At 31.8% G+C, this 25,302-nt stretch overlaps 3 protein-coding genes across 3 annotated transcripts; 2 read left to right on the top strand and 1 right to left on the bottom strand.

The window, feature by feature from the left end:
- Positions 1 to 3,288: 3,288 nt before the first annotated feature.
- On the bottom strand, positions 3,289 to 5,552 carry LOC146944693 (F-box protein CPR1-like). The gene is made up of 2 exons (XM_085743036.1): positions 4,286 to 5,552; positions 3,289 to 3,720 (listed from the first exon to the last, which is right to left on the bottom strand). The coding sequence occupies exons 1-2, from the start codon at positions 5,518 to 5,520 to the stop codon at positions 3,681 to 3,683; spliced, it is 1,275 nt and encodes a 424-aa protein (XP_085599162.1). The 5' UTR covers positions 5,521 to 5,552; the 3' UTR covers positions 3,289 to 3,680.
- A 1,917-nt stretch (positions 5,553 to 7,469) lies between these two features.
- On the top strand, positions 7,470 to 13,731 carry LOC146944692 (uncharacterized; the record flags this gene model as incomplete). Its single annotated transcript, XM_085747980.1, is given in 2 exon segments — positions 7,470 to 8,063; positions 13,491 to 13,731. A coding segment is annotated over 1 exon segment (504 nt), but the record flags the coding sequence as incomplete, so codon positions are not given.
- Positions 12,555 to 13,731, top strand: LOC146944691 (uncharacterized). Its single transcript, XM_085743023.1, has one exon. The coding sequence runs from the start codon at positions 12,780 to 12,782 to the stop codon at positions 13,410 to 13,412; it is 633 nt and encodes a 210-aa protein (XP_085599149.1). The 5' UTR covers positions 12,555 to 12,779; the 3' UTR covers positions 13,413 to 13,731.
- Positions 13,732 to 25,302: the final 11,571 nt, after the last annotated feature.

Raw genomic sequence — 25,302 nt, 5'->3', positions numbered from 1 at the left:
ACAGAGGGAGTGTAGAATAATATCAACAATTTATTATTATTTTTTTTACAAGAATTTATTATTTTATTTATAAATCAAACTTTAATCTTAGAGGTACGTATATCTTCTTCTATACAAAAACATGGTTTTTTGGATGGTTTTTTAATTTTCAATTATACCCTTAAACACATATACCTATAACAATGTTATATTATTGACTTGTCAAAAAAAATGTTATATTATTGATGTAATTCAAAAAGAAAAAATTTATATTATATTTCTTATATTTTTTGTGTAACTTAAAAGATAAATATAATTTGTTACAATTTGTAAGTGTAAAATTAGTATACTTAAAATTTTAATCAAAATCAAAATTTAATAAAAATTAATGTTCGTAATTTATAGGCATTATTACAATAAAAACAGTGGACAGACTGTCTGAACACTAGTATGTATAATAATAGTTTAAGTATGTATAATAATAGTTTAAGTGAGTTATGCAAAAGACACATTGACGCTCAAGTAAGAGTGGCTGCTAATGGATAGCAAAGTGAGTAGTTAGTAAGTTAAAGTATGTTGATACGAAGATGTACTCAGTATACCGAAATCCGAGATTGAAAGTTTTTTTTTTTAAAGTTTGCTATCTCATACAAAAAAAAATTGAAAAGGAATTTTTACGAGGTGGTTGATCGATCCCAGCATAGAAACTTGTTTGTAAACATCATCCCATGGCCCCCATAGACTTGTAGCTCGAGAGATGAGATGGAATTCTAAAGGGTTTTTGATCTGACAACTCGAGGACTAAATCGCTTTGAGGACCAAATCGATCTCAAACCGACCCAAATACATCCCTATTTGTGCCCACATTTTCCGTCTTTGCCTAAACTCATTTTTTATTGTAGTGTCTATTGTGAGTAAAATGATAGAATTGTTTGATTATTATAGAATTTTGATAAATAATTTTGCAACTTAAAAACTATAAGTTTACTATAAAAAAAATACAAAAAACAAAAAAAAAATTTACATATCTTCAAAATTTTAGCCTTATGCCCCAAAATTCATCTACCAGCCCTACTCCCTTCTTTACTTATAAATATCGCAAAGCACAATTTTGAAACCATGTGTTGTAGTGCTTGAAAAGTTTGTTTTCCTCTCTGTTGCATCCATTCTTTAAATCAATCAGCAATGTATCGCATGAATCAATGTATATGTACTTTTCTATGTGTGAATCTTTGCACTCATTCAAGCATTAACCGTGGCATTTAACCATTCTCATCATTCATCCATTCATTTTCTTATTCCACTTCCATATTGCATTGAAGCATATATCTGTGCATTAATAATATATAATATATTCACCCCTAGATATACAGTCACTTCCCATTAAAAAGAAAAGATATAGTCGCTTATTCGCAAATTCTTCTAGCCAACTCGGGGAAACCAATATTTCTCCCCACTTCAGAATCTTCTTTCTTTCATTTGGTTATGGATCTAAGCTTATTCTTGTATGGTTTTGTAAAGCTAGTGTGCATTCAATAATTTTGGAACTCATCCTTCGTTGTGTTTTTCATTACCTAGTCAATCTTTATAAACATACCCTGAGTACAATCAAACTTGCCCTGCAATGTTAGTTCCATTGAATTGGATATGAAAAGTTCTTTTGCACTCGTGATCTTCAAAAAAGTGGTGAAATAAACATTCAACAAACCCGTCCGTGTGATTGTATAATCTTGAAGACCTTTTGATCAAATGGTAATAAAAATTTGGTCTTTGCCGTCTCAAAGGATTGTTTGGTTGAGGGTGAGAATTAAATGTGTTGCACTTTTTTCCTTCGCCATGGTATTGTCTCATTGAGTTTTCTTGTTAAGGTTTAGAATGTGACAATTCACATTGAAAGAATGTCATACTCAAAGAGACAGTACCATGGTGACAATCCTAATGCACCCTCGTTTTCCATGCAACCAATTTAACAAGTTTGCGCAATTAAGGAACCACCAGTTCTTTTTATCGTGATAGCATCACATATACTCTATGAGTAACCCCATTTGGTAATGTTCTTTTGCATCACATACATGCACAAACTACTAGCACCTGTTTCATATACAAACTACAACACGCCTAACCTCAGATGACATAAAAAAATGAGAAGTTATTTTGTCAATGACTAACATCCCTCCAACTCCCCATTCAGCAACGCTCCTTTCTTTTTTATTATCACCCCAGCCCACCTTTGGTGGTAGCAATCTAAGAACAGGGACCCAATGTACTAGCCACCTAGTACTATTATTATAGAGTGCAACACTGACTCCTCATCAAATTGTTGACAGGATTTTATCTGGCCTTACCGCTACATACAAATAATTCCAGTATTACTCAGCACAAACATGAATTGAAGACACTGCAATCAAGTAGCAGAAAAACTAGAAAATCAGCAGCACACACACAGCAGGAAGGAAAAAAAAATAGCAAACTTCCTTGTAGCTATCGACTCAACACATCACCAAAAACATTGTTTAACTACTTGATCTTGTCTATAATAATTTCTGGAAGTTCAGGCACAATATCTAGTGCTTAATCTCCCTTATATCTCTTCCTAAGCTAAAGACAATGCAGCCTACCACCAGCAGTATAAAAAAAAAAAACATTGACAACCACCACAATCTATATCCAAGTTCTAGTGCTTAACCTCCCTTATATCACTTACTAAGTTGAATGCGATGCAGCCTACCACCAGCAATATAAAAAAGTAAAACATTGACAACTGACAACCACCACGGTCTATATCTAACTACAGTGACCAATCCGATCTTCATTTTGAAATGGCAATTGACAGTTTCATTACGTTGACTATAACAGTATACACTATCATATAATATCATACGCATACCAATTAAATCATAATTTCACTGAATACTACATGAGAACCTAATGAATTGTAATACAGTAAAACATCCACCTAGCAGGCCACAATCCAGTTCTTACGTACAGCAGAAGAAATCAATTTCATACAGCAGCATCGCATTAAAGATGGTATTTATAGCATAACGATTAAATTTCATACAACAGAAAGAGAAAAAATACTCAATACTTTCCATACAGTAGCATCAAAGTACCCAACAGTAAAGTAGCCAACAACAACAAATAAATCAATTCAACTTGCATAGAAAATCAATTCAATTTGCAGCGAAAAAAAAGTACCCAATTTGCACAGAAAAACAATTATGGGATGATTATACTTAATGATCCTTTGAGGACAAACAGAGACTTACACACACAATGAAGAGAGACACAACGCCACACACAAACGCGAACGAAAGGAGCAATACTTTTCATATAATAACCAACCTCATTGTGCTTTCATACGCATGTTAATGGAAATAAAAGACACTTTTCATACAATAACCAACCTCATTGTGCTTTCCATATATTCTCAACAGTACTAGAAGTAAATTATAAAAGCAAATGATCCTTTTAGAAAGGCCAGAGGGAGAGAGGATTCATCATCAAATTCTTCACACCTTAATGTGAGATTTTTACACAGGATAAGTGTGATCTCAGACTTACAACTCAAAATGAGAGATAAAAATGGGTGCAGCCCCATTCATTATCAATTCAACCTTTGCCACAAACCTTCATTACCAAAAACAACTTGAGCATCCTGTTTCAGCTGCACATCATAGGTCCTTCCTTCCATCCATCCCTTACAATTTCAGTTTAAATCCTCGGGACAAGAAGTCGTCCCTGTGGGAAAAAAATGAATCTCATCAAAGTAAGTTCAACAATATCACAAAAGAATAGTTGATAAAAAAAAAAAAACCATGCTTTTGAATGAAACTATGCATAAATTTGAAGTAATTTCATGGTAGGCTAATTTCCAAATAACAATTTACTCCACTTTACATACCACGGAAGGGTGGAATAGTCTCAACATTCAGAAATAAGCTGGTCAAAATAATTATTTAGGAGTGAAGATCTCAAACAATGAATGAAACAAAAGCAATTCATACCAAAATTCTTTCTTCAAGCAAATTTTTTAGCTAGTCACAAGGTCAACTCTTAAACTAACACATAGTATACACTGTTATTAATTTTTTGTTTCTTTTGAAATCCAGCATACACACATTGTCACATATACATAAACAAAGGTAGAGACTTCAAAGTAATTAGAGAATCCTTGTTCTATAATAAGAATTCAATTTAACCTTTAGCATCGAGTTTAACTACATATATATCATATGATGGGTCCATTGAACTGGTATAACTTATACATAGCAAAAACTAAAAAACTCAGATAATCAATAAGTACCTTCTCTTGCTTTTGCTTGTAGGATTCTCCTTCTTACAATTATCAACAGGGAAGAAAGGTGATACAAGACTTCCAACATAAAACATGGCTTCTTCAAAATTAGGAATTCCTTCAACATAACTAACTTGTTCACTCTTGAGATCATACCAAACCAGCTTCCTAAGAGTTTTATGCAAGTTAGGATTTGCTTCCAACAGAACCTTACCTCCATCACTAGAATAACACAACGGCCTCAAAAAATCCAAAGGTGAATTGAAACATGATTCAACCAAAGTAAAAAGTTTACACCAACTATCTCTAGATCCATATTGTTTCATCACCCAAACATCAATTTTAGTAGTTTCATACTTCACAGTCATACAAAGACACTCACCCAAAACAGCAACACGAATTTTAAAACTCCCATTACTATTACTGTTAACCTCTTCACCTTCTAATTCAACAGGAAGAGGAACCTCATTGAAAATTTCAAGTGTGAGGTTAAATGCGACAATTAACCAAGGTTGTGACCCATCAAGTTTCTTCGCCATAACCCAGTGAAGAGAATTCTGAACAAAAACCCCCATGGCTTGAACATATTGAAGAGCATACGGCATACTAGGAATTGTTTTCCACGAGTTTGTTTTCAAACTGAAGAGACTGACATGTGAATCATAAAAGATGTTTTGTCGAGCAAATAACCAAGTGATTCTGAGGAGTTTGTAATCGGCGGTTAATGGATCAAAACCGAAGCCGTGAACACATATACTGCCGCGATCGGGGTTGTCAGATCCCTCAATGTCAGGGATAGGAAGAGGGATAAAAGGGATGATGAATTGTTTGCGGGTGTTAGGGTTCCAGATTGTGGTTTCGAGAAGGCCATAAGGGTGCTTGAAAACAACTTCTCCGTCAGAAAGGGCGAGGAGGCCGTTACATGAACCAATAAGAGGCAAGGTGCGGTTGTTGCCTATAGATAAAACGGAAAGCAAAATGTTATAGCTTAAAGGATGGTTGAGTGGTATCATTGATTTAGAGAAATCATCATCATCGATTTGGAGTTGGTAGAGATCGGATTTGTGTCGAAGGATTATAAATCGATTGAGGGGATTATTTTTTATGTGAAGGTTAGTGAAATTGTGAGAATCGATTAAGGATTTAAGTGATTTTGAAGTTGATCGGAATCGGAGAAGTGATTGAACCGGTAAGCGGGAGAAGATTTCGGCAAGTATTTCCGGCGGAAGAACATCACCCGCCATTGGAAGGAAGGAGGGTTTAGGGTTTTTCCTTTCTTTGATTTGTACAACCCAAATGCAGCTTTGTAAGGAAGGCTCTAGAGTCTAGGGTTTACGATTTTTTTCATTTCGTTTCTCCCTCCCTTTTTCTGTATGCATTTATTTATCTTTTTATATAAGCTTAATAGTTTTGACTCCATGTGTTTTGCCCTCTTTGCACATTTGGCCTAGAATTTTGACCAAGTCAATGCTGACGTGGCGCCGCGTGTGTAATTTTTTTTTAAATTATTAAAAAAATAAAAAAATACTTTTAAAATTTTTTTAATTAAAAAAAATCCTTTTTTATTTTTTAATTAAAAAATATTTTTTTAAAAAAATAATAATTAAAAAAATATAAATAAAAAAATTACACATGTGGCGCCACGTCAGCATTGACTTGGTCAAAATTGGTCTATGGGGCAAAACGTAGGGGGCCCAAATCGAATTATTTTAGTTAGGGGGCCAAAATCGCAACTTCTTGAAACATAGGGGGCCAAAACTGCTATTTATATATTCCTTGGTTCCAAATCATAAATTTTCAGGGAAATTATACTCATTTTCTCGAGGTTTACTAAAATGGCATTAATACCTCCTCTAGTTTTAAAACATGCACGTCAGTTTGGTTCGGAGGTTTTGATGGGGAGGGGGAGGGAATATTTTAAATTTGTTGTGTTTGATTCAATTTTTAGAAGGGGAGGGAGAGGAAGGGGAGCAAAATCCCTCGTAAGCTCATTTATTGCTCCCCCTCAAATTGGAGTTTTTTTGGAGGGGAGGGAAAGATAAATGAGTTAATGCAATTTTAATTACATTGACATAATTATCCTCATATTCATTTTTAAATTACTATTGTGGATGCTCTAACCTCCTTTAAGTTTTATCAAATAGACAAGCGTCTTTCATCTCTATTAACACCGTTATCATAGTGTTATATTTTTTTTTTTAGAGGGAACTTTTTTGGACAAAAAACTCCATTGTTGAATCTACTATTGAAAATTAATTCATTAATGTCATCAATCAAATTCAAATATGAATAATGGTCTCAATCAAACATTCAACAATGGTATTCCAAGCATTAAAGCGAATAGTATTTTTTGAACGCCAACGAAGATGAAACGAATATTAAAGTTGTCGAGTTAACTAGGCACTGATGACAACTATTATGATTTCAATGCAACACAACAACCCGAATCCTTCTCTTCTAAACAATGGACTCAAAGTTACTCAAAGTTATTGTCTTCTATCTTAGTCACATAATAATATATTTCTGATACATTTCAGTGTCTAAATGAAAATTTGTTTAGATTTTTAATTATAATGTATATGTTTTGGTTTATGATTTATGAGATAGCAAGGCTATTGATCCTTTGACAGGTGTTAACAGGGAAGGAAGTCGTTTGTATATTTGATGAAAACTTAAGGGAGGTTAGTGCAAGTTTTGAAACTATAGAGGGTGTTGTGTCATTTTAATAGACCTTTGGGGAGGTGAATGTAGTTTTTCTTAAATTCTAATTTATAAATCGTTTTAATATACCAACGAAATATGAATGATATTTTTCTTATTATATTTCTAACTATTTATTAATCTATCTTTATTACTCTATCTTTTTTAGTTCTTTAATTTATCCTTTTCATAGAATTTATTTATGACAATTTTGTAAAATAACTCATAACATCTCTTTTTAAAAAAATATTAATTACATTTCTTAACACATGTAAAATACCGAAAACACCTTATAACTTAGGACGGAGGAATGTGCTTATTCATTTCATTCATGATAACAATTTAGAGACAAAATTAGATATATGGTCCATTAACTATTTATGAGGTTTCATATCGGTCCCATAATTAATTTTCGTTAAGATTTGGTCCTTTAACTCACCTATGTCAGTCAAATAAATCCATTATGTTAACTTTTGTGAAAAAATGTTAACATTCATCATCTCATTCGTCATCTTCAACCCCACCAACTTTCAGCAATTTTTCCAGTAACCCACGACGAAGCACGGTGAAGACAGACGATCATGCAACTATGTTCAACTGTAGCTGTTTCAGATGCTATACAAGCTACTTGACCCAGTAGCTTTAATTATTTGACTCGCCGAATCGTCAACTCATACATGAGATCATTGATGCTTTTGAGGAGTGGTTGGTGCAGAGTGGTAAAGGTGGAAGGAAAGGGAAAGGGAAGAAAGAGAAGAGGAACAAGAAAGGGTTTGAGAATAAGAATATGAATAAGAATTCTGGTGAGTTGAATCGGTCTGTGTTGAACGAGTCAACTACTGAGTTAGAATCTGTGGGTGAAAGTAGTAATAGTAGTAACAATAGTGGTGGAAGTGAAAATAGTGAAAAAGTTGTTGTTGCTGCTGATGAAGAAAAAGGGTCAATGAGAAAATTTGTGAGTTTCATTGGAGAAAGGATTTGGGGTGTTTGGGGATAGTGAAATGAATTTGGAAGAGAAAAGTAACGAAGAAAATTTCATATAATGAAGAAGAAGAGGAAGAAGAAGAAGAAGAAGAAATTAAGGTAGGTTTGTTTAAAATCTTTTTGTACATTAATCATCACCATGTTATGTTTAAAAAGAAAAAATGTTTATTTATGACAATTTTGTAAAATAACTCATAATATCTCTTTTTAAAAAAATATTAATTACATTTCTTAACACATGTGAAATACCGAAAACACCTTATAACTTAGGACGGAGGAATGTGCTAATTCATTTCATTCATGATAACAATTTAGAGGCAAAATTAGATATATGGTCCATTAACTATTTATGAGGTTTCATATCGGTCCCATAATTAATTTTCGTTACGATTTAGTCCTTTAACTCACCTATGTCAGTCAAATAAATTCATTATGTTAACTTTTGTGAAAAAATGTTAACATTCACCATCTCATTTGTCATCTTCAATCTCAAACCCAGAAAATTCATCATCTTCTTCACTAAACCCAAAAAAATCATCACCTTCATCATCAAAACCCAGAAAAATAAAATAAAAAACTCAAACTTAACAAAATGTATACCCATAAATTAAAACAACAAACAAATTTAACTCCTTTATCAAAATCTTTACAGCAACAACAAAAACAAATAAAACTTTGCCCTCCTTCCACTTCCAAATTTAATTAAACCTAAAAACTATTTTTAGCAATACATGTAGCACGCCCAAACCCACTCCCTCCTTCCGCATCCAATTTCATCCCCACACACCACCTCCTCCTTCCCACACCCCTCATGTATCTTCTTCTCCCTCGTCTCTCTTCTCACCACTATCTTATGAACTCACCCAAATCTTCACAACCACTCAAACCTAAAATGCATGACTCTTCAATCCCCTTACAAAAATTCTTCAATCATTTTCCTTATATCCAACTTCTCACCCTCTTAAACTCGTAATGCACATGGAAAAGGAGATTCTAAGATTCACAATTTCGATTGATATTTAAAATACGCATAAAAATTTGTATCAATGTTTTAATTTGTACTATGGATGATACTTCTTCTATGAGCTCAAGCTTATTTTCAAATCTCTCATATGGTTTTGAAAAAATGGTGTCTGGGTCTGCGTTTCTGGTATCAAAATTGGACCTTAGTGGGGATTTGAAAATGAGTGTTTTAGAAAGGATTTCTATGTTGTTTTTTGATAGAGTTATGGTTTTGTGAGTTTTGGTTTTTGTGGATTTGAGTCGACTGAAAGAACTACCCTCACCTCCATTCACTCACATCTTTATTCCAGATTGGAGGATTTCTCTTAAGTTGGCTTATGAGAAAGATGAACTTCGAATAAGTGCACTATGATTGTAGTGTGTTAAAATTGGACTTTTGTGTTGCAATTCAAACCCGAAAGAATGTTGAACTTTTTTGGGTTTAGTGATTAAGGGGATGAATTATGGGTTTGAGGATGAAGACGGTGAATAGGATAATGGATGTTCACATTTTTTTGACAAAAGTTAACGAAGTGGATTAATTTGACTGGCAAACGCGAGTTAAGGGACCAAAACGTAACAGAAGTTAATTATGGGACCAAGATGAAACCTCATAATTAGTTTAGGGATTGGTTATGTAATTTAGCCTAATTACGAGTTCATTGTGTCATTTCAATCTTTAAACTACCACATTGGAGTGAAACTTGCTCTAATCAACATCTAAACTACAATTTCTAACTTATTTGATCATTAGCATCCGAAAATTCTAACAATTTCATCGACTGTAAAAACCTAACATTTCACAATTTTATCAAATAAATATAACATTTAAACAAAAAAAAACCAATGAGCACTTACTTGTAATGGAAGTTGATTTGGTTGAGCTTGATGAAATTCGCACAATTTGGGAGAAATTTCAATTTGGTTGAGTTTGAAACACAATGGCTTATGTTTCAGCCTGTGCTGTTCTAAAACAGAACGCAACGTAAGTTAAGTCACGCTGGTTCTGAGCTCGACTTAACTCACGTTGGGGTTATTTTAGGAAGTTTGAGGTGGGAATGATCAAAATGTTTTGTGAGAATAACAATTTTCAAAGAACTATATTCGACGGTTTAGCACCGAACATGGGCCTGGAAATGGGCAAACATACCTTTGGCCTAATAGACCCATGTCGAACAGAGGCTCAAATAAGGCCCAATCTTGCAGAGTCCAAAATGTTATCTACACCCTTACCCTACAATAAATAGGGACCATAACATACACGAGCTTAGAATTCTCGTAATTTGTAATGTCTGCAGCCCTCCATAATCAACCAAGAGTCGAAGGTCGCAAGACCCCGTCATTTGTAACCGTTGCTCAACGACTACCTCACATTAACTCTCAAAGGGTCCAACGTCCAAACACAAAAATGGGACTGCAGGTGTCATCAAGGTACAAATCAATATACTATAAACCTCCATATGTAACCATTATACTGAGTTGAGAGTCGAAATGCCTTTTGCAGATTGCGCCCCCTCCTTCTGTAAACACCATTGTACACTTGGTCATCTCAGACCAGGGGGGTCATTTACGGGAAACTAGTTCTCTTTATCCTTTGTTTTGAAAATATCAAAACCACTAAATTAATTAATTAATTATACGATTTGAATGGTTGACATCGAGCAGAACGCCCTCGAGAGCATAATTTGCCGTATTAAACCCACGAACGAACCGAAACCACAACATCACCTTTTCCAGTCAAATCTTTGTGTTTTAATAAGGATTAAGCATAAGATTTAAGTTTTTGTTGGTCAAATATGTGTTTAATCCTTATTAAAACATAAATTTTGTATATGTTTATTATAATTTATTTCGACGGTCCGCCCGAACATTTTTGTTGACTCCACCACTAGATAGAAGACACATACAGATGAACAAAACCCTTGAATTTGTCATCGCTGCAATGAATTAAAGTATACCCTACCACGTCCAAACAAGGTCAACTAGTTTTCAAAAGTATCCTCGCTTGGTCATAAGAAAGGAAAAAAATTAGATTATGACATGATCTCTCTCGTCACAATTTAAGTCTCTATTAATAGAAACACTTGAAAAATTAAATACTTCTTTATGACACTCTTCCCAATTTACGATTCCATCAAATCTTTTTTAAACGAGTATAACATGACATATAATGAGCAAAATCAAAGGTGGGAGGTTTTCGCTATCCCATCTCATGGAACTCTAACTTACAATGAGTCACCATTCTTAAACAAATAAGTGAATAAAATTAACAGAAACAACATGACAAAAAGTAAAAGGAAGAGATTAATACCTTTTAAGCACATGTTACTCAAAAGGACGAAGGAGAAAACCAGGGAGATTATTTTTTTTTATTTTAATTTTTTAGAAAAGAAAGCATCATTCGTATGTGCAGATGTCACAATGTTGAACCATTGGAAAATAAAATGTTGTCGGATATAGGCGAACATAAGTCATAAATTATCCACTTGGCGAAAAGAAACTTTAGCAACAGTGTGTACACGATACGTTACAAAGAACAAAACATTATCACCGAAAGAATAATGTTTCATTTGACACATTTTTAAACAATGCCAAAACACAACATTTGGCTTAAAACTTGGTGCAAAGGAGTCAGGAAGGAACACAATACAACTCCCATAAGCCAAAGTATCTCGTTTTTTTGGAATTCGCAGTTAACACTGGGAAGCATGTTATAAGACAAATCTTTCGCTCTCTGAATGGTTATTGTCTTCTTACAAACCTCGTGTTTGGGGCTATGGACTATTGTAAATTGTTACATCAAACATGATGTCTTAAACACTTTGTCTTTGCAAACCTCATGCCTAGGGAGCTATAGAATGTCATACTCAGGATAATTACTCGGTTACTACTTCCTAAAGCATGTTAAAACCATCACCAAATAAGACAATCCATAATCTTAATATATAAATGCCTATAAGAACGAGGCACATGGGTGTTTACTAGGTCAGTAGAGCACTATCACAATGTTAGAAAAATAGGGCGACGATTATCCGAGACAACTGCCCTTGATCAGGACGATGAGTATAAACATTGACACATCACCTCTCTCTCTACACACACCCCTCATTCAAGAACCCCAACTCACTTTGATCACGACACATCGTCGACAAGGCCTCATATGTAACCATTGTCAATAACTTATAATCGTCGACCCATTGTCACATAATGTAACCATTAGACACCGATGAATCGGTCTGATATTGTTGGCACGAGACCTTACATCGTTCTTCACACCAAAGTTTCAAATTTAATTTTTTCGGATGTTAATTTAGATGACCCAGTTGTATCGGAGTAATAATGTAGGGTTTGATTTTTAGATTACTTCCAAGCAGGGGATCCAAACTGCTTCCACCCAAAAAGCAATCGGCAATGGGATGTCTTTTTTTTCTGACACATAAGAGGGACACAGTAAAGATGATTTAAATCCGTATAAATAAAGAGGATTCAAAAACAGACCCAGAAGAGACGACAAGGACTTATCATAAACGTGGGTCCTACCCTAAGACACCCTCCCCAATATCAATCAAGTTTTTGACACAAAGTACACAACAAACACTGATACATCATATCACCATGTCCCTCATCACACCCTATCATTTCCCTAGCCCAAAATCTACGTCAAAAATCAACAACTCCAATAACACAAAAAAATAAAAAAACATCATTAACCCTTCAAACCTCAAAAATCAAACACACTCTCTCTCTGTTCGGTGTTGTTAAGAAAAAAAGCATCAAACACTTTCTCTCTCTATCTTTTTCATCTTTTTGTTCAACCATGAAGAAGCTCTACCATAAAGCGACGGTTCATCCATCACCACCGGTGATAACCGACCAACTTTCCTTCCTTCCGGCAACCATCCTAACCCTAGCGGCGGCGCTATCACCTGAAGACAGAGAAGTCTTAGCTTATCTCATCTATTGTTCATCCACCACAACCCCACCAACTTTCAGCAATTTTTCCGGTAACCCACGACGGAGCACGGTCAAAACAGGCGATCATGCAACTCTGTTCAACTGTAGCTGTTTCAGATGCTATACAAGTTACTGGGTCAGATGGGACGAGTCACCGAATCGTCAACTCATACATGAGATCATCGATGCTTTTGAGGAGTGGTTGGTGCAGAGTGGTAAAGGTGGAAAGAAAGGGAAAGGAAAGAAAGAGAAGAGGAACAAGAAAGGGTTTGAAAATAAGAATAAGAATAAGAATTCTGGTGAGTTGAATCGGTCTGTGTTGAACGAGTCAACTACTGAGTTAGAATCTGTGGGTGAAAGTAGCAATAGTAGTAACAATAGTGGTGGAAGTGAAAATAGTGAAAAGGTTGTTGTTGTTGTTGCTGATGAAGAAAAAGGGTCAGTGAGAAAATTTGTGAGTTTCATTGGAGAAAGGATTTGGGGTGTTTGGGGATAGTGAAATGAATTTGTAAGAGAAAAATAATGAAGAAAACTTCATATAATGAAGAAGAAGAAGAAGAAGAAATTAAGGTAGGTTTGTTTAGTCTACCCTTTTTTATTTTCTTTTTTTCTCTTTTAATTTTTTGTTAAAATCTTTTTGTACATTAATCATCACCATGTTATGTTTAAAAAGAAAAAATGTTTATTTGGTTTTGTGATGAATGGGTTAGATTTTGTTGTTAAACATCAGACAAATGTTCTGGTTTATGTTTTTTTGCTTCAATGGATGTATCTCATTCTAATTCCAAGGCATTGTAAATTATTTTGAACTACTATTATTTACTTTTTGTAGAAATTATGGAAAAAATTCTCTTAATTTTGGGTACAGAACTCATTTTCAATTGATCAGAAAACTGGGAAAAAAAACATTTTATTTCCTTATTGTAAATATTGGTTGAATCCTTGTTCATTGTAAGTAGTATTCAATTTGCAGTAATAATGTTCATTGTTTTAGGTCAAAAATGGTCCATTCCTTAATTCTTTCCTTAAACTAGATGTTTGAATTTGACTACTTCATACTTGCCACCAGGTAGATTTTGTGGTTTTTTTATTTTTATAAATAGTTTTAGTGGTCTTAATTTATCTCTTTCGATCGAGGATTTATTTAATATACAAGTAAATTGCACAAGAATGTCATGGGCAAAATTAAAAATAAGTATTGCTCGCATATATTGACTTTTTTAAATGTGCATTGAATTAAATTAAATTCGATTAATTTGAAAGTAAATAAATTTTAAATTGAACAGTACCGCCTAAGCATTCTGCATATCAGCTCTTAATTTTCGTTTGGCTTAAATGCAGCTTTAATTCTCTATTTTACCTAAAACTTTAGTCTTTTATTCAAAATTCTTTGTCTCCATTTAACTTACTGTTACAACGTTGGTTCTGGTGAATTTCGGCTTCAAAATTGTTGAATTTCGGCTTTTAAAATTGGTGAAGTGTCAATAATTAATTTCACAAATTCATCACTTTTTGGGGTCAAAACTCGCATTTTTTTGGGGCCAAAATTGTGACTGGGACCATAAATACTATGAAATTGGTTACCAAAATCCATATTTTAAAATGAAGGACTAAAATTATGTCACGCGTAAAATAAAGGATGGAAAATGTATCCAAGTATTTTTAAAATGAAGGACTAAAATTATGTCACACGTAAATTATACTAATGCGCTATTTATTTATCGCTCTAACGCGTAAAAGTTATAAACAAAATTTGATCGCGTTAATGCGTAGAAATTACAAACAATATTTTTATGAAAATTTGATTAACAGTATGAGTTTAGATATTTTGCACTCAATGCATTTCATTAGTTAAAACAAGTTAAATACATGATGATATATCATCATAAGCGTAAGAGATAGTGTTCCACAAGGCAACTTGAGCTAATTCCTGAGCTATCCCATCAACTTATATTCTATTAAACTCAACATTAGAGTTTTGAAATATATTTTTAAACAACTGTTTACAAGCGTTTACTATATACCGAAATCACTATTATTGTCTTGATATGGTAATGACACCTACAATATAAATAATAAATATAATATAAATTGTCGGCATTTAGGGACTAAATTGACTAACAAAGTCTACATTCAGGGACTATTTTGCAATTTATCTGCATTCAGGGACTAAAGTGACGACTTCTTTCCTATTCAGGACTAAAATGACTAATCTCTCTATAATATTCTTATAGATAAATTTATTCAATGGTATAATTAAAAGTGAAAAAACTAGGCAGAAATGACAAAACTATATATTTTCTTTACCGATAGATATATAGATAAAATATTAACAGGTTTTACAGATATCTCAACTCTTTTATAAATAAATAAAATTGGGACGATCACCTTTATTAGGTCTCATCTCCTATAATATAGAAATAAACCTAGGCGAATAAATTAAAGATACCTAGGCGAATAAATTAAAGATTTTACTTGAATATTTAAAAAGTTCTGCTTCAAATTTAAATATATTATACAATAATTTCTCATTAATAAAAAAATTGAGAGGTTATTCATCAAAATTATTTAGCGCAAAATACTCGCTCAGTTTTTTTATAAAGTAATATAGTTGTTAAAAATTCACCTTTAACGTTTTTTCAAACAAACAAAATTCACAAAAAAGAGAGGATCCGAGAACCATGACTCTGATATATTATGTGATGTCTCTATTAACTGAATTATGTTTACGAAGACTACTTTTTTCATCTCTATTTATAAATTCTTTGACATTTTCTACAGATGTTGAAATAATTTTAATTTCTTGACCAAAAAATATATAAATTCTTTGACATTTTCTACACATGTTGAAATAATTTTAATTTCTTGACCAAAAAATATATATAATTTGACGTATATATGAACAAAATCTTTTTTAGTCATATACATACAATTGTACTTTTGACTGGACTAAGTGAGGACTGACTGGATAGGAGATCATATTCAAATTCATAACTAACAATTGTCATGCAAGCAGTAAGGGTTTCAAATTTTTTATTTTTTTTTCAAATTTTATTCTGCAATGAGGTGAAAATTGTATGGCTTCTACATGGAAAAAAACATTGTAGTCCAAAAAGACTACACGCAATAAATGAAGGTATTTATGACTCACATAATTAGCAATTGTTTACAGAACACGTAATTTTTCATTTTTGGGATGGATAGAGAGCACACACCTCACTCAGAATAATGGCTGAAATGGTTGTTTCAAATTATAAATAACATTTTGGTAAAAAAAAAAACTATAAATAACTTAGTTTAAACAGATTAGAAAAATATAATGGCTGAAAAAGTGTTGGATAAAATGTTTTCTCTACGTTATTCTTTGTTGAATTGGGGTAATTTATCCCTATCAAAGAAAAATCATTTTTTTCTTCGTTTTTCTTTACAATGAGTTGTTATTTTTATCTTAAGAATATCAAACTTTTTCATCTCTTTTATTTGACATTTGATTTACATCTTCTTTGTTTCATAATCGAGTTCTATTAGTCATTAGAGGTAAATTACCCTCAATTCATCAAGGGATAATGTTGGCCTCGCCAATATAACTTTTTCTTACGATCAATTACAATTTTCATACGAAGAACAACAAACTTCTTCATCTCCATTATTCCACATGTGATCTCCATCTCATTCGTTACAAAATTGAATCATGTTTGTCATTTGGGGTAAATTACTCTCAATTTATCAAAAGGTATCGTAGGCCTCACCAACTTGAGAGATAAGAGAATAACCAAATCATTTGTGATACATCAGGGATCGATCTAACTATTGATCTTGGAACTTATCTTGGCGCTCTGATGATCCATCAATCCATTACTAAGAAACTTAAAAAAAAAAAAAAAAAACTACTAAGAATACCTTTTCTTTTCTGATAGATAAAATGAGAAAGAAACTATCTTGTTGGTAGCAATTTCCCTCTCTTTTGCTCGCCGATAAATCTTAAGGCAATCTTTCTTGACAAGTACCTCTAACTACATAATGCAAACTTGCAATACTCATGCATCCATTTGTGAGGAGATCGAACGTATTTGCAGGAATTTTAAATCAGCTTACAAGTTATTAATGAATTTCATTATTGACTTTGATCATAATTATATGTTGGCTTGGAAGTGGGCAAGTCAGATTCAAATTCGAGCCTTTCTTTGAAAACTTATCATGAAAAACTATTAACTAATGAAGAAAGGTGTAAACGAAATACGACTACTAATGATCTTTGTCCTCGTTGTGATATTTCTCATGAGTCCATCATGCATATCTTACAAGATTGTGAAGAACTAGATGGTTTTTGGATTAGCATAATACAACCTAATCATTAGGCTAAGTTCTTTAGTTTTGGTCTTCATGTTTGGTTGGATTGGAATCTCACTAATGATAATATTGGTAATATCCCTTAGAAGTTGTTGTTCATTCCCTCCGTAAGGATAGAAATTCTTTAAAAATCCCACAACATTCAAATCGTGAGCTTGATTGATGACATTGCACATCTAACTAAGTTATATTACCACAATGTTCATCACCCTATTGAGTTTATAGATCGAGTCACCAAATGAAGTTAAATTTACCAGGAATCCCCTCTTGAAGGTGCTTGTGAAGTTAATGTTGATAAATCATATGATTGGGTCAATGGTATTTCACCCCGTTGAGGATTTATTCGCAATTATCAAGGGAAAATCATCGAAGTCTTCAACTACAATTTGGGAAAACTAACATTATACTCTATCCGTTTCAAAATGAGTGTCGCTTTAGCCAAAAAAAATTGTTTCAAAATGAGTGTCGCTTTCAGTTTCTAATGCAATAATAACTTTTTCTTTTCAATTGTACCCCCCAATTAATACTCTGCACACTACTTCCAAAGTATTACTTTTAAAACTAACCAATAGTTAATAAGGATAATTTGGTAAAATAACCATTCTCTTTCTTTTAATCATTGCATTTCTTAATATGTGTGTAAACACCTAAAACGACACTCATTTTGAAATGGAGGGAGTATTTGCTAGTAAAAAATGATCTCAAATCATTTTGAATCGAATTCATTAGTAACGACAACTATCATCACTAGAAGATCAACGTGTATCTCATATCTCGAAGATCTTCTTGAAGAGGTTCTCAATTTCCTCAAACTCTCGGATTGGATGGAATACCTCAATTTCTTACCGCTTCAGTGAAGTTAATTGTTGCGTAAATTTCTTAGCTCACCATGATCATAGATTCATAGCGGACCTTTTTCTTTTGGGAAATGTTAACTTGTGCCCTTAAGGCACAAGTTAATGAATCAAAACTAGAAATAATTTATTGTAATGTGTGCATTTCATTTAATTTTTAACTATTTAATGAATTGAATGCACACAATTTTAAAGAATATTTTTTCTTTTAGTTTTCTTAACATGTGTCATAAGAGCACAAGTTAACACCACGCTTTCTTTTAATTTGGTTAGGATTATTCGTCATTCTTTTAAAAAACACAAAATGACAAAGAGATAATAGTAGGGTAGGTGTTGCAAAGAACAAGGTCGGCAAAAGTAAGGGCTTCGATTTAAGCGAAGGATGCAGAACAAATAAACTCCACTATTCAATTTGACACTTGACTCCAAAATCTCTTTTTCCTTGGACTTCGAGGTGTACCCATTTTCATTTATTCTTTCTATGATACTCTTCCAAATTTCAACATCACTTCCACCGCTTTTCCCTTTTATAATCACTTAGACCATTTACAATGGTCACCAACATTAAACACCCTTCAACACCCACTTTTTCAATTCCCAACACTCCACATCATCTTCTCTCTCTTAATTCAACACTCATTCAACTTTAACCTCTCCAATGGTTTTTTTTCATTCAACACTCTACCCCACCACCTTTTATTTCTTATTCTTATTTAATTTTATATTTTTGTTTTTATAATTACATAAAATTACAATTATCGATTATAATTAAATTAAAATAAAGAAACACTTAACATTTTTTTTTGTAAAAACAAAATTTATTTAAATAATTTATTTTTATTTTCTTAACTTAAAATGCAATACAACAAACTAAGCACGCAACACACAAATAACTTAAAATGCAAGAAAAAAAAAAGCACACAACACACAAGCAATCTATTTAGTACGATACAAATCATCTTCAATCACGAAACATTCCAAACTTTTGTGTGTGTTTGTAATTTTATTTGGCGAGCATGTATATTTAAGTATTTAATTTTTTTTTCCATGTTTAACATATCAAATGGCGCCATTTGTTGTTTTTTTTTTACTATTTTTTTTTGTTTGCCATGTGAAATGGAGAGCATAATATTTTTTTTTTTTTTTTTTTTTTTTGCATGCCATGTGAAATGGCGAGCATCCTATTTGTTTTTTTTTTTAATTTTTTTTTGCATGCCATGTGAAATGGCGAGCATCCTATTTGCACGCCAATTGCACGCCGCCACGTGGCATCCTGTGGCAGATTAATTGGTGTTGAATCCGTTAATCCTCTCTCTCGTCCAGCAGTTCATTCAACACAGTTTCAACATGCCATTGCAGTGCTTTTGCTTGTTTAATGTCAGGTTCAACAGCACCATTGCACATAGTCTTACTATGAATTTTAGCATAATTTCTTTCGATTATTTTGCTTTCGGCTTTTGTTCGGTTCTTGTGAAAGGATTAGTCGTTTTTATAAAGAGCAGTGATGTATGTACATCTCTTTCTTATAACTTTTATGATAACTTTGTTTTTCTCTTTTATGATTAGTCAAAAATAATAAAAAGAGAAAAATGAAGAGAAAGAATAAAAATATAACGTGAATATGAAAGAGAAAGTTGTTAAAAAGTTGTTAGAAAATGGTTGTACAAATATATTTCTCTTTTATAAAACTTTATGCATAACGCACACTCAAGTGACCCAACCAATAATCGCAAGATTCACAACATTATTTATTTTTTGGATCAAATCACAACAATTTTTTATCCTGAGATAATTTTTTGACATGCATGATATTGATATTCATGTAATGTATGTTCTCTCTAGAGGCGGCAAACGGGAGAATCCTCTTTGTGGACAAAAATAATTTTTTTTGTAACAGTCAGTTACAAAAATAATGTTAGTAATTTATTTATGTTTACTGTAAAAATGAGTTGAACAATAAATATCAATATAAAAAATATGTTTATAATCAAAAGTAACAAATGGTAGTTACAAGTTTTAATCAACCTTAAAGGCAAAATCAATTATATTCAAAAACAACTAAATACTTCAAACATCTCTAAAATCAATTATGACTACTCCAAACATGGAATCAAACATAGGTTAAGTAGGTGGGTTGAAGTTTTGACCATGCGAATATATTGATCCGTCAATAACAAAACAAAATTAAAAAGGGAAATGTTAACTTGTGCCCTCAAGGCACAAGTTTATAAACCAAATGTAGAAACTTAATTTTGGAAATCGTGTATTCAATGTCTTGAAAGTTTAAAAACCTATTTTTTTAATACAAAATTTATGTTTTAATTCCTTTTTTAGATTCTTAACTTGTGCCCTTAGGGCACAAGTTAACATGACCCAATTAAAAATAACCAAAACATATTGACTTTTAGGCGAGCTGGTTCATTAAAACAAAATGAACTCCAAAATTACTCCCTCCGGTCCTAAATATAAGCAAATTTAACTTTTTAGGTTCATTCAATTAATGATGTATGTGGTTCATATTATGGACCACATACATCATTAATTGAATGAATCTAAAAAGTCAAATTTGCTTATATTTAGGACCGGAGGGAGTAGTTCATTAAAATTCAACAATTGTTAGACAAACAATAAAATCTAAAATAGTCCGATTGAATTGAATTGAATCCAACAGAAACTCAAAATAACATATACACCCTCCGGTCACTAATATAAGCAAAAGTTTGATTTTTAGATTCATTCATTAAATGATGTATGTAGTCTTTATTATAGACTGCATACATCATTTAATGAATGAATCTAAAAATCAAACTTTTGCTTATATTAGTGACCAGAGGGTGTATTGATCAGCAAATTAATGGAAATTCCTTTAAACGACCAATATTAGTTATCGGTTGTTATGTTTAAATCCGATAAAATATTAAGGGTTTGTCTAACAAATTCCAAAACAAACTTACAATTTTAAATTTCGGTTCAACCGTTTTGTCATTATTGAGTATTTAGTAAATAATGTATGGCTATGAAAATTTAAAATTTCATCGTGCTTGTCAATAAGTAAATATCAATATGACTGAAATTAATTAGTCAATGAGTTGACCAGTGTTTATCAACGTTTTTCTCCGTCAACTAGGAAGAAACGATCTCCGTCAACCACGTGTTTTTAAAATACCCTGAAACACGTTATGTGAAGTTAATGAAAAATAAACATAAAAAAGTAAAACATAACAAAAAGGCATAAAAAACTTACAACGAAGGTGAATTACAAATTTACAATAAAATTGAGTTGTACTGTATTTATTAATGTGTCAAAAATGATAAACATAAAAAAGTAAAACATAACAAAAAGGCATAAAAAACTTACAACGAAGGTGAATTACAAATTTACAATAAAATTGAGTTGTACTGTATTTATTAATGTGTCAAAAATGAGAGTGGTAAATTTTTTTGCATGATAAAGTATTTAATAATAGCCCACCTTTTTTTTTTTTGTAAGGAATAATAGTTCACTCATTCCTGCAAAAAAACGTGTTAAAAAATTTCGCATGATAAAGTATTTAATAATAGTTCACTTGTTCATGCAAAAGAAAAAACATAGTTTACTTGTTGAGCACGTAATAAAAGTATAGTCTACATCTTATCTTAAAAAAGATTTATGAATTGCAAAAAAGAAGTTGGAATTCAATATCAGCATCACGTCAGTTAAATTGATCGGCTGAATGAATCAAACCTCAAACCAAATCTTTTTGGCACAATCATTACTCATTAGTCACAAGTTGAAAGAACTAATTTTTTCTTGATGCTGTGTGTGTACATAATCGTTGTGTGATGCATATATAAAAAAAGTGTGATGCATGCTTTCGTGGTTCTTGCTTTGTAGTAAAGGTTAAATTGACTATGGTCAACAACACCTTATACGTGGAGTACCAATATGAACTCATTGTGGGACTAAGACAGAAGTCAAGATTTTGCAGCGTGTTTTAGTGGTTGTTGAGAGGGAAACAAACTCATTATCACGGAAAAAATACTACTACTCCCTCCGTTCCGGAATAATTGACCCATTTTCTAAAAAAAGTGTCCTAAAATAACTGACCCATTTCAATTTTCAATACAACTTTCATCATTCCCAATACAATATAACACTAAATAATACTACTTTTATCATTCCCAATACAATATATTCCACTTTCCCCTTTATTTATACACTTTTCTTAATCTGTGTGAAAAACCAAAGTAGATCAATTATACCGGGACGGAGGTAGTAGTATATACTATATAGAGCTGGCCTTAAAGAGAATTGTTTACATATTTATTTACTAGCATCATGTTATGTTGTCTCTCTTTGACTGAGTATGCAGTCTCTCTTTTTCCTATCAATGTTTTTTTTAACAAAATTTCCTATCATGTTTATATGTTATGTCCGTAGAATTGTCAAAAAAAATGTTATGTCCGTAGAAAAATGATACTCCCTCCGTCCCGGTTTAATTGACCTACTTTGGTTTTTCACACCGATTAAGAAAAGTGTATAAATAAAGGAGAAAGTGGAATATATTGTATTGGGAATGATAAAAGTAGTATTATTTAGTGTTATATTGTATTGGGAATGATGAAAGTTGTATTGAAAATTGAAATGAGTCAGTTATTTTGGGACACTTTTTTTTAGAAAATGGGTCAGTTATTCCGGGACGGAGGGAGTACCTCATACAAATGGAGTTTGGTTTAGTTGGTAAGAAATTGATTTATATTATGTCATGTAAATGTTCGTCTTTCCACTAATTTTTAAGTAAACCTTAAATTTGGTCATATTTATAAGAAAATGTCATAATTTTTAAGGTATAATTATTGTTTAAAAGACATTTTCTACCCTTATTTAGTGTTAGTTGCAGTATTTAATGTTTCACAATTTTTTATAAGGGTATATTTGTAAAAATATTTAAAAATTTACAATTAATTAATTATTGTATTAGTTTTAATGTTTTTTGGTTTTGTTTCTTATAATAATGACCGAAGAGTAATATTTATATTAAATTTTCATATAATAATATTATATGGTTGGTGTTGTTAAAAAAGATAATAATTTTTGTTATCTTTGTTATATTATTGTTGTCATTAAACAATATAAATAGGGTTTGTTAGGTTTCTTACATTTGAAAGTCACATATACAATATATCACTTATAATTTTAATCTATATTCTTTCAAAAAAGAATCTAATCTATAATAAAAAAATTAAATAAAATATCATTTGTAATTTCAACGCAAAATTTCTATAAAACATCGTTGATAATTTACATGTTTTAGCGCAATAAAAAGAGAGGAAAGATGGACACGTGAGTGCTATTCTTTTTACTAGTAATAATAATAATAATATTAATATAATGATTGTAAAAATAACTATTTCTATATTTTAAGTTTCTAACCCGAAGCAGACATCTTTGAATAGTTCAATTATAATTTTACTTTCTCAAGCCCTTGCTTGGTCTTAAAAGGCCAATAATGTTCATGAGTTCAACTTGTCTTTATCAGGCAAAATACTCAAATTTCTTAATCTAGCTCCCCGACAAGTGGTATATGTGATTGCATAATTTTGTTTTTTCATTTCACAGAATATACCATATGATTTCCTCTTCTATATAGTTAAACAAAGTAATTCGAGAATTTTCTATCCAATCAAATAAAGTTAGAGAAACTGATTCAAAATGGAAAAGCAAGAGAAATTAAACTTTACTCCCTCCAGTCACATTTATAAGCAAAAAATGATTTTTTAGGTACATTGAATAACTAATGTATCCGGTCACATTTATGGATTAGATACATTAATTATTGGATGTATCTAAAAAGTTGTTTTTAGCTTATAAATGTGATTAGAGGGAGTATCATTTTATTCCTTTTCATTCTATTTTCTTTCCCTAATCTTTTCCTCTCATTTTCTTTCCTTTTAATCTCTATTACTTTACCTTTTGTTTGGTTTGATGCAGCTTCCTTGAATTTGAGGTGGAGATACATGTTCGGTGAGAGTGAAGTGATGGTAGCTTTGGTAAAAGTTGATAACGAAAAATAAACGACAAGCACTAGAGTCAGTTAGGTATCATGTCATGTCTATGCATTCATTATTTGCCTATTGTATGCTTCTACTCTATGAATTATTACTGTACTCGGTCGTATCTTTCAACCTTTCTTGTGACATTGACGAACTCACTTAATTTTTCAATAAGTTAATTTTAAAAAAATGCAATAGGCACCAACATAGTTAAGAGAATACGATAAACAATTGAAATATTTGGATAACAATTCATGGTTTTGACAAACTTAAGAATTTCATATACCGACATCAACACATTTGATAAAGAGATTTGCAACATTTTCATCTAAGAAAAAAATCATTTGCATCAACATCCGACAAATCCTTACGAGAAAATGCAACAATAAAATTTGTGCAAGGTTTTTCTAATTTATTTTTATCCAGCAAATTCAACATTCTGAAAAGATCCCCATTTTTTATTTTATTTTTAGTCCTAATTTAAGACTTATTTTTTAGAGTCTAGGTCAATGTTCTTCTTTGTTTGTCTCAACTACAACGCTGACGTTGCATTCTCTGTTAACGACGTTTGTCGGTCCTTTAACAACGACGAGTACATATTTTGGTAAAAATAGTGATATTTGAACAACTATATGTGAGACAATTTTTGTGACAACTTCATTTTTCTCTCTTTTTATTAGTAAAAAAAAAATAGAGAGAAAAAAAAGGAAGAGAGATAATAAAAATAGAGAAATGATATTTGAACAACCATTTCTTGACAACTTTTGTGACAATTTTCTCTCTCATACTCACACTATGTTTTTACTTTCTCTATTGTTTTGGTTTTTGTGTCAATACCTCATTTTCTTTGTAAAATTTTAGCTGTCTCAAAAGTTGTTATATAAATGAATGTTCAAATAACACAACTCTAAAAATATAATGTGAGTATGAGAGAGTTGTTATTATCACAAAATAGTTATATAAGTATGATTTCTGTTTCGGTAATTAACTTTTATTCACTCAACTTCTCTCCTAATTTCATTTGTTTTGAACAAAGAATGTAAACACATAGGGCCAAGCCAACAAATAGTGTTAGATTAGCAGCTTGTTCACATCTAAGGTAAAACCCCCCTTTTTTTTTTTGACGAAATCTAAGAAGGTGAAAACTTT

Source organism: Medicago sativa, chromosome 2, assembly GCF_051527215.1.
Source record: "Medicago sativa cultivar Bolivia chromosome 2, Bolivia_mono, whole genome shotgun sequence".
In the NCBI taxonomy this organism is placed as follows: domain Eukaryota; kingdom Viridiplantae; phylum Streptophyta; class Magnoliopsida; order Fabales; family Fabaceae; genus Medicago; species Medicago sativa.
This window is presented reverse-complemented; position numbering and strand designations above follow the sequence as displayed.

Bases quoted from the DNA above. Each gene is read 5' to 3' on its own strand.
- LOC146944693 (XM_085743036.1), bottom strand. From the start codon at position 5,520: ATGGCGGGTGATGTTCTTCCGCCGGAAATACTTGCCGAAATCTTCTCC. The intron at 3,721-4,285 runs GTACTTATTGAT...TTTTTCCCACAG, and splicing joins ACAAGCAAAAGCAAGAGAAG to GGACGACTTCTTGTCCCGAG.
- LOC146944691 (XM_085743023.1), top strand. From the start codon at position 12,780: ATGAAGAAGCTCTACCATAAAGCGACGGTTCATCCATCACCACCGGTG.